We start from the raw sequence: 10,688 nt of genomic DNA on the forward strand, positions 1-10,688 counted from the left end.
GAACACAAATGAAGATATTCTTGATGGAATCTGAGAACTGTCTGACCCTGCATAGACAGCAACGCAAGTCCAGAAATGTAGAAAGGAGACCTGTAAAATAATCCATGTGACATCAGTGGTTCATCCGCAATTATACGAAGCTACGAGAATACTTTTTGGGCGCAAAAGAAAAAAAAAAGTTTTTGATGTGGAGGAGAAAAACGTCTCCTCCGCATCACCCTGGTGCCATTTTGGAGAATATCCGCTGGACGTAAACAGCGCATGCTGTTCTGTGTCAGCTGTGTCACGCAGCATGCGTTTCCTACGTTGTTGTGATTTGATCTGAACGGAAACAGCGTATCCGTGTGACACAGCTGACACAGAACAGCATACGCTGTTTACGTCCAGCGGATATTCTCCAAAATGGCACCAGGGTGATGCGGAGGAGACCAATTGTTGAATAAAGTCGTTTTTTTTCTTTTCATTTGTGCACAAAAAGTATTCTCGCAGCTTCGTATAATTGCGGATGAACCACGGATGTCACATGGATTATTATACAGGTCTCCTTGCTACGTCTCTGGACTTGGGAACATTTCAGTTGCGTTGCTGTCTATGCAGGGTCAGACAGTTCTCAGATTCCATCAAGAATATCTTCATTTGTGTTCTGAAGATGAACGAAGGCCTTACGGGTTTGAAACGACATGAGGGTGAGTAATTAATGACAGAATTGTCTTTAAATAATATGTAGTAGTTTGTCTCTGTATTGTGTTGCCCATTTAAAATTATTTAAGTTAGCCAGGTGCCTAAAAAAATAGTCTTCTCTAACTGGGATACCACATCATATTTAGACGTAATTTATTTGTTTACTTTTTGCTCTTTATTTATTTAGCCTACGTGACGATTAGTGTAAAGTCTAACAAGTCTGCAAAATGCAGAACAAAACAATCAATTAATCATATAAATAATACAACACAGAATATTATCCTTTAACATTATGCTGATGATACAAGTGTTAAAACTAGTATTTTCAAATGTGAAAAGTACAAAAGTTGTATTCAATGGACTGTATCTTTTTTTTCTGTGTAATATCGATGGAAATGACAGTTCATCTCCCCTTAATTCTCAAGTGTTGAAAGCGTGTCTCAATGCCTCCATCTAGTGCATCAACAAAGTCATTACATTAGCGGTAACAACTTTTTATTACAACGATATTGATCTATTGTTATCGTTGTTGTTATAGCTATATTGAAGCGTTTTATGACCCATAAAATCTAAATGTACCATATGGAAGGAAAGCGCAAAGCCGATTCTACACCCACGAGAGTTTGTCATCATATAATTACACACTAAAATCATAACGGGGGGCAGAAAAGCCGCTCCCTTTGCCCCAGTTCTGGGTGCGTCATGCGGGATGAGCCCAGCAGGACAGGCGCAGGGAAACCCCGGCCCATCAGCTGGTTCAACGCTGTTCATGGAAGCAGCTTCAGAAGCTAGAGCCTTATGACATCGGATAGACATTTACTTGCATAACGCTTATAGTACACAGACCCATCCTACTGTATTACAGATCTGTGCGTTCAGCGCGCTGCACAGACGTCTGGATCAGGAAACGCAGCACTTCCCAAAACAAGTCGGCGTACACAAGTGAACGCTTGGTGAGTATCGCAGTGCTTTTAAATATAGCGAGTTATTTCATTTTATATCTTTAAAAAGTGTCTCCACATATATTAACACGTTGCGCACTCTACTACGCATATTAGGGCGTAGTTTACGAGTGTTGGTTCATTTCTACCGCAAAGGTCCAAGTCCATTTTCTCGTATATTGTGAAACGTCCCAGGTGGGATTTTAACAGTCACCATTTAGATTAGCGTTCAATCGCACGAGAACACGAAGTAACCATTGTTTGCCACTCAAACATGTGTCATCTACTCGCACTGATGTCATTCACAATTCATTTCAAGCCATAAGAACGCAAGTCATTATTACTTAATCTTCCTACAATCTTCCAAAGCATTGAATCGTTGCCACCAATCAGACCGAGTCTGGGTTTAACTCGATAACCTGATCAGAACGACTGATAACGAATCATTCAGATTTAGTGATTTGGATCAAATTAATAACTGATACTATTCTAATTTTGATTGCATTTTGAACATACTAGCACAAGCACATACATTATTTGATTCATATACAATAAACATAACAGTCCTATACTTGCACATGCAGTCTAAGTATACACCGTACATGCAGACATATGCACATATTTTCTAACATACTATACAGAAAGTCCTAAAAAGAAAAACAAGACAATTCTCCACATGCCCACCCACCCTCACTCTGTCTGTCTGCCTGCCTAATATGCACCACATCGGGTGGAATATTAAAAAAAAAAAAACACCAGGGGTGGAATGGATCTTAGATCCAACTCAAATTAGACAGAGCCGTATACGCTCCAAATGTAGTGTATTTGTGATTTAGTCAAGCCACAGTTGGAAAGGAGGTGGCAGTTTATCTTTCCAGAATGTTAAAATAAGATAATTGCATATTTGAGCATAAACCATTCTTGAACTAATAGTCATGTTGTGGTATTTCAGAACTCAGCTCAAGAAGCTCCAGAAACATGGCATCTGGTTCGTCGATGATGAACGGGGACATCAATCACCCACGCGGGTCCAGCCCGGGGAATCTGAGCAGTTTAGAAGAGACCCTCCAGCAAATGAACACCCTGATCAAAGAGAACAGAGAACTGAAGGGTGAGACTTTCAGTCATAATCACAGTACATAAGCATGCATACAGCTCCATCACATACAACAACCCCATTTCCTTATGTGTATCCCACAGAGGCCCTGAAACAAACCAACTTATCCATGAAGGAGCGCTTTGAGGGTCTGTCGGCATGGAAGGAGAAGCAAAAGGAGGAGAGAGACTTCCTGGAGCAACGATTAGAGGAGGCCAAAACCAGACTGAACGCTGTGGATTCAGAGAATGAGGTGCTGAAGAATCGAGTGGAAGAGCTGGAAAAAAGTGGAGCTGAGGTGAGACAAGATAGAAACAGTGAAAGATCATACCATTTAGAAATATCGAATCAATATAAAAAGACTTAAATGAAGTTATATATCTGCCGTAGTGTTTACACACCGAACTGGAGGCGCTGAGAGGTCAGATTGCTCGTCTTCAGGCCGAGAAGAATGATCTAGTAGCATTAAACTCTGAACTCCAGCTCAAAATGGGTCAAGGTTCACCTAGAGATTCCTTCATTGAGATTAGAATAGCTGTAAGTATGCACGCACACACAGAGACACAATGAAGCGACACTATGTTGCTCAATGTCACTTTCTGTGCTTTCTTCCACAGGAAGATGAGTTAAAAGTGACCAGAGATTTGCCCAATATGCCAAAGGACCCTTGTGCTTTCAGCATGTAAGCACTGCAGAATTAGGCATGAAGTTCAGCAGATTTCCAATGAAATGCTTCTGATTCATTTAACAGTCTTTGACCCCTTGCTTGTTTGTTTGTTTGTTTATTTATTTGCTGTATGTAGCTATAGTTTGTGAGCTAGAAATGGCACTAGATCGGACAAAAACTCTTTATGTGAGAGTTTTAAGTTCGAAAACGTATATTCAAATAGTTTCTAAACCATGCAAAAAAAAATTCTTTATGTGTTAAAGTAAGTATGTGGGCCACGGTAAGTCTATAGTAATTGTAGAAACACAATAGGTCATCAATTTAATAACTAAACAAATATGTGTGTGTACACAGGCCAAAGGCTGAGTCGGAGGAACAGACAGTGAGGCAGCTGCTTCGCTCCCTCAGAGCAGAGACTGATGAGAAGGAGAGACTGCAGCTAGTGCTCCAGGAGGCACGTGGGAGGTAGGACACAATTTTGCATACCCTCTCAGAGACAGAACTTAAAGAGTTAGTTCACCCAAAATTTTTTTAATTCTGTCATTAATTACTCACCCTCATGTCGTTTCAAACTCGTAAGACCTTCGTTCATCTTCGGAACACAAATGAAGATATTCTTGATGGAATCTGAGAACTGTCTGACCCTGCATAGACAGCAACACAACTGAAATGTTCCCAAGTCCAGAAACATAGCAAGGAGATCTGTAAAATAATCCATGTGACATCAGTGGTTCATCCGCAATTATACGAAGCTACGAGAATACATTTTGTGCGCAAAAGAAAAAAAAATAACGACTTTATTCAACAACTCGTCTCATCCGCATCACCCTGGTGCCATTTTGGAGAATATCAGCTGGATGTAAACAGCGTATGCTGTTCTGTGTCAGCTGCGTCACGGTGGATCTGTTTCCTACGTTGTTTGCGCTTTGATTTGAATGAAAACAACATATCCGCGTGAATAAAGTCGTTATTTTTTTTTCTTTTGCGCACAAAATGTATTCTCGTATCCGTATAATTGCGGATGAACTACGGATGTCACATGGATTATTTTACAGATCTCCTTGCTATGTTTCTGGACTTGGGAACATTTCAGTTGTGTTGCTGTCTATGCAGGGTCAGACAGTTCTCAGATTCCATCAAGAATATCTTAATTTGTGTTCCGAAGATGAACGAAGGTCTTAACTGGTTTGAAACGACATGAAGGTGAGTAATTAATGACAGAATTTTCATTTTTGGGTGAACTAACCCTTTAAGGTGTTTGAGCTTCTTTTATTGTATATGCTCATATTGGGTATTTGCAGAATTGCCGAGTTGGAGAACAGACTGGAACACGCTGACAGCAGTGCACAGACATCTCTGCCCTGTTCAACTGAAATCAATGTAGGATAATCAGACTTTTATAGCTATCCATGTAGCATTTTTGAACTAGTTATTTGATCAAAACATCCATGTGACTGTGGTCTTTGAGGACAGTCTTGTCTGAAAGAAAGTGAAAGAAAATTGTTGGGAGTGCGGCAACAACTTTGAATTTACATTTACTATGAGGAAGCGACATTGTTTTCTATGTTTGTTTTCACCAGGCAAGTGCTGAGGTGAAGAATCTGGAGGATCAGTTGCTGAAGCTCTGTAATGAATTGAAACAGGCTCAGGTCAAACTGGACGAGGCTGAGAACATGAAAAGAAACCTGCAGGACAGGTCAGAAACACCAGTCAACAATAACCTAAACACAGCTTTTTTGATTAAAACCATTTCTTTTTTCAAAAATGTTTTTTAAATAATAATAATACATTTATTTTTATATATTCATCATTATTATGTTTTACGTATAATATGTATTTTTCTAAATATTGAACTTGACATTGAGACTAAATTGCTTATCATACACTGCTTTCAAACTTGATTTTGTTTGATATGCAACAACACAAATTAATTTAACCTGTAATTGTAGAGCACACGAGTGATAAATGTAGAAATCCAGATCTTCCTTTTGGGCGTACATTTTCTTTTCTTTGACATGAAGGTCTACAAAGTCTGCAAAGTTTCCGATTTCTCACATCTAATGTTCTCTCTGCAGGTGTAAAGATCTGGAGCAGAACCTAGGTACTCTGAAAACTCAGCTCGGAGAGAAACAGAAGATTCAGGCTGAGAACAACACTCTGAGGGTTCAGATGGAAAGCCTTCAGGCTGCTGTTAAACTGGAACAGAAGAAAACTCAGGATGAGAAGTGAGTGCAGCTTGTTACCCCCATCTGATGCCTACAAAAACACACATTTTTGAATTGAGTTGCATGGGGGAAATATAGACTCAACTCAGTTGCACGTTGTGTTTATGAAGTTTTCATAATAATCACATCTCCTCTTATCTTTCTTTACCAGGAACAACCTGAACCAGCTGAAAGATGCCTATACCAAGCTGTTTGAAGACTACAATGAGCTCCAAGAGGAGAATAAGAAGAGAGAGGTACAAATTCCCATTTACTTTAGAAAACTTCAGGCTTACATGTATTATTGATTTTTTTTTGTATTTGGCCAGACACTATTATTTAGGTACATCTGTGAACTACAAATATTCTCTTAATTTTTGAAGGAGAATTAAGCTTGCAGCAAAACATTTCTATATTTAAATACAGTTTAAGGCAGTTAATTTTGTATTCGGAGTGTGTTGGTGACTCATCCTTCTTGCATACCTCATTGTGCATGATCAGGGTTGTGCATCACGGGAAGACTATGATGACCTCCAAACCAGGTTTGATACGGCTGAAAAGGCGCTGGCAGACAAACAGAAGAAGATTGACGAGATGAAGATGGAAATCTTCCAGAAGGAAAAGGAACTAGAAACTATCTCTGTTTTCCAGGCTCAGGTACGAACGATTGTACCGTGGCATGGCTTGCTGGGTGTCCTCCCAATTTTTAAGCTCCTTGCAATCTGCATCATTAATTTTTATTATGCGTTTTTGTGTAAACATACAGGCAGAGATATATTCCTCGGATTTCTACGCAGAACGAGCAGCTCGGGAGAAGATTCACGAGGAGAAAGAGCGTTTGGCCACTCAGCTGGAGTATGTGAAGAAACAAAACACCCAACTTCAGGACGAGATGGAGTCACTTGGCAGGTCCGTCATAAACTTTAAACACTTACCTGCTCACATGTGAGCTCTGTGATTTTGAAAAGGGAAATGTTTTATGCTACAGGCATTCCATGAGTGAGATGCAAAGGAGACATGTGTCGCGTGGGGCCAATCCACAAGGGCCAGCATCTCCACATCACCCCCAAGGAGGTACCATAAAGAGTCCATGTTGTGAACTTATGTGCTCCTGTACTTGTAACCGTGTATCAGGATCACCATAGACCTCTTTATTCCACAGGTGATTGGCAGCAGCAGAATATTCCAGAACATGCTTGTCCCAAATGTGGGGAAGTCCTACCTGACCTGGACTCCCTGCAGATCCACATCATGGATTGCATCATCTGAGTCTGTTTCCTAGTAACCCTATACCAGATCCCCCCAATATGTGAACTTGTGGTTTGATAGCTTTAACTTCAAGCAGCCTGAAACATAATGCTTCAGTAACACGGGTCTATAAACCCTGCATCCTAACAATACTGCATATTATCAGTGTGGATGGTTTCAAATTAATAGATGCTATTGGTCGAGAGTGAGAATCAGGATTTACTGTGTAGCTTTGGTTCTGACTAGTTGGATTTACTTCAAATACACCCTATATAACAGCAACATTATTAAGCTGCTTTAAGACAATTTATCACTGTCAACTATTAAGAAAAAAATATATGTTGCAGGTGAGCAATCAGTGTGGCATACATTATCGATGAATCTGTTGTGGGTGAATTATGTTGTTGGTGGTAGCAAAAATATTGTTTCTGAGAGAATTATATATTTTAAAGATTTGAAATCTCAGTTAGTTATATTTTCATTATACTTTCAATGCCCCACATTATACAGACAGAGGTCAACAGATAATGTTTTTCTTACTTTTGTTTGTTGGATCTGTTAACTGTTAAAGCACTTTATTCTGTTTAATAAGCAAGGTTATTAATACGTTAGATCTGGGGCAAATTACTCTGAATATATAACCGTATCTGTGTTTTAGTCTGCCTAAATCTAATAAATACTTTTCTGAAGTTCATATTGTTTTCGAAACATGGGCTCTATCATTAATGTGCTAATGAGGTTATGGGTACATAACCCTGCAGAATGTAGCACTAAAATGCATATTAAAGGACTAGTTCACCCCCCAAAAAATGAATATTTGTTGTCATTTACTCACCTTGATCATGTCGAAATCGGTATGCCTTTCTCAGTGGAAGACAAAATGAAAGTTTTGAAGCACTCGGCAGTAGATCTTAATCACGATTTTTAAAAAAAATAAAAGTGATCTCGTCCGTTATCTTCCTGTTATAAGTAAGTCATATGATAGATGTATGTAAAGAACAAAGTGAAATTAAAGTTGTTATTTACTGATGAGCGTCACTTCCCCAACAGCTGTTAACTGTCGAAGTCTTCAGAATCGTGAATGGATCATTTTAACCGATTCTGTGAACTGAAAAGATCTGTGGCCCTCTACAGAAAACGTGAAAATAATGTCCTGTTTTGTGACAGAAAGTCGGATTCAAACCCCCAAATGTTTGGTATCTCTAAAAAGCCCTAAATGTGCCTGTACACCCTGTTGACAAAACCTTTGTTGTTGAAGTTGTTATTTTTGTTTTCTTTGCGTACAAAAAGTATTCTTGTCGCTTCATAAAATTCAGATTGAACCACTGATGGCAGATGGACTATTTTGTCGATGTCTTTCATACGTTTCTGGGCCTTGACAGTGTAATTTACTAGGTAGTCAATGGGACAGTCACAAGCCTTCCGGTTTTCATCCAAAATATCTTAAAGGGGTCATATGATGTTTTTTTAAAGATCATTATTTTGTGTATTTGGTGTAACAGAATATGTTGACATGCTTTAATGTTCAAAAAACACATTATTGTAAGTCCTCTATGCCCCGCCTCTCTCAAACGCTTCATTTTCTACAAAGTCCCTCCTTCTGACAAGCGCAGTCTGCTCTGATTGGCCAGCTGACCCAGTGCATTGTGATTGGCCAAACACCGCAAGCACTCGTCGGAAATGTAACGCCCCTTACCATAATCACGAGCTTCATCTTTCAAAGTAAATGTAAAGACAGAGCCCGAAAGGGGAACAGAGTCTTGTGACAGACATAGTGATGAAGCTGGTATGTGTTTAAAGATTCCTAAATGCATCTACTTTCGGAAGGCCAAATAGAGTGCTTTTGCTTTCGCCCAGAAACACACAGCGTCTTCCTGACATGGCTGCTTCAACACTAACTGCGGTTACTGAAACCACACCTTCTTTCTTTGCATGAACATTTGGGCGCATTATACTAATATTTCCACATAGTGAGGTAGATATGTGGGGGCGTGTTAGAACGAGCCGTTTTAGGGGGGCGTGGCAGAGTCTTAACTTTGATAAAGAATATCTCTTTGGTTTCTGAGACTTTAGTCTTTGCAACTTCAGGGATCTTATCTATGCACAATCAGCTTGTAACACTCCAAAGAGAAAGGAGAACTTGAAATCGCATCATATGACCCCTTTAAATTGTGTTCTGAAGACGAATGAAGCTTTTACGGGTTTGGAACGACATGGGGTTAAGTGATTAATGACAGAATTTTCATTTTGGGGTGGAGTAACCCTTTAAACATGACATTAAACATGGTGGCCTATTTATTCTACATTTCTCAAATTGCCAATAGTGTGCAAAACTGCATTCTAAGAAATCATAGCACCAATGCATTAAAAGCATTTTAATAATTCACTGTCCTGAGCAATAACAACAGCCTAATTTCATTAGTTGCTGGTCTGATTAAGAATCCAATGTCACCAATAAGAGAGCCTTGCTCAAGAACAAGACCAGTTGCCAACTATACCACATGATTCATATTGTATAAATAATACCATGCACCTGTTAAATGTTTCAAATCTAAAATATGGTGTAATACTGTGTAGTTTAGCATTTCTTGTAGGTAGGTTTCTTGAAGCATCTTGGAAACGTTGCCAAGGTTCTTCTGGATTTAGACTGTTTCAGTTTGTTCTGTTTCTTCATGTCATTCCAGACAGACTGGATGATGATCAGATCAGATCTTTGTGTGGAGCACTGGCTGTTGTCAGACTCCTTGTGCAAACAAAAATCTCACCGGATTATTACAATTAATGGAAAAATTAATGTTTGGAAATGTAAACTCATATTTCCTACTGACACACTACAGCAAAAGATAGAAATAACTGACTAATAACCATTTTGTAGCTGGTGAAAATACTAGAGTGCTAATAATTTTGGCCACCACTGTACACATTTAGGAGAACAGGGCAGAGTGCATGTGCACACGTGGAAAGAAAGAGTGCGTGTCACAGCCAGATGTGGATTTAGTACAACCAACCACCCCCACGTAATTCACATCAATGTTTTCAAAATTCACCATTCAACCAAAAAACAAATTCTCTTTCTACATTACATGCAGGTTAGAATCAGAATCAGAATCAGAATGAGCTTTATTGCCAGGTATGTTTACACATACATGACAGAAGCTTCCACAGTGTAACAGAATGACAGTGACAGAACAAAAAACACAGATAATAAAAATAAATAAATAAGTAAATAAGGAATAAAAATATATAAATTGACAATTGTATGTGCAGGTATATTACAATAGACAGTTTTGTATGTACAGGTACTGTATAGTATGTGCAAATTTGAGGTGTAGACTGAGTATGAGTGTTAGATAAATAAGTGTATGAGTGTATAAATAGTGTGCGTTCCACAGTTATTGTTAGGTGTTCATGAGATGGATGGCCTGAGGGAAGAAACTGTTCCTGTGTCTGGTCGTTCTGGTGCTCAGTGCTCTGTAGCGTCGACCAGATGGCAACAGTTCAAAGAGGGAGTGTGCTGGATGTGAAGGGTCCAGAGTGATTCTGCCAGCCCTTTTGCTCACTCTGGATAAGTACAGTTCTTGGAGAGAAGGGAGGGTTGTACCAATGATTCGCTCAGCAGTCCGGACTACCCTCTGAAGTCTTCTGAGGTCAGATTTGGTAGCTGAGCTGAACCAGACAGTTATTGAAGTGCAGAGGATGGATTCAATGATGGCGGAGTAGAACTGTTTCAGCAGCTCCTGTGGCAGGTTGAACTTCCTCAGCTGGCGAAGGAAGTACAACCTCTGCTGGGCCTTTTTCACAATGGAGTCAATGTGAGTGTCCCACTTCAGGTCCTGAGAGATTGTGGTGCC

At 39.5% G+C, this 10,688-nt stretch overlaps 1 protein-coding gene across 2 annotated transcripts; it reads left to right on the forward strand.

Annotated features, from left to right (window-relative positions):
- Positions 1-1,368: 1,368 nt before the first annotated feature.
- optn (optineurin) lies at positions 1,369-7,640 on the forward strand. Of its 2 annotated transcripts, none has more exons than XM_016270421.1 (14): positions 1,369-1,634; positions 2,575-2,733; positions 2,823-3,016; positions 3,109-3,255; positions 3,336-3,400; positions 3,740-3,850; positions 4,687-4,765; positions 4,966-5,081; positions 5,461-5,610; positions 5,762-5,846; positions 6,091-6,246; positions 6,356-6,498; positions 6,578-6,663; positions 6,752-7,640. In XM_016270421.1, exons 2-14 carry the CDS (start codon positions 2,601-2,603, stop codon positions 6,856-6,858), a joined length of 1,572 nt encoding a protein of 523 aa, XP_016125907.1. In that variant the 5' UTR covers positions 1,369-1,634; positions 2,575-2,600; the 3' UTR covers positions 6,859-7,640. The 2 variants fall into 2 exon arrangements, with proteins under 2 accessions (XP_016125907.1, XP_016125906.1); XM_016270420.1 differs by having other exon boundaries at positions 2,582-2,733.
- Positions 7,641-10,688: the final 3,048 nt, after the last annotated feature.

The sequence above is a fragment of the Sinocyclocheilus grahami genome, unplaced genomic scaffold, assembly GCF_001515645.1.
Source record: "Sinocyclocheilus grahami isolate Dianchi unplaced genomic scaffold, SAMN03320097.WGS_v1.1 scaffold56.1, whole genome shotgun sequence".
NCBI lineage: Eukaryota > Metazoa > Chordata > Actinopteri > Cypriniformes > Cyprinidae > Sinocyclocheilus > Sinocyclocheilus grahami.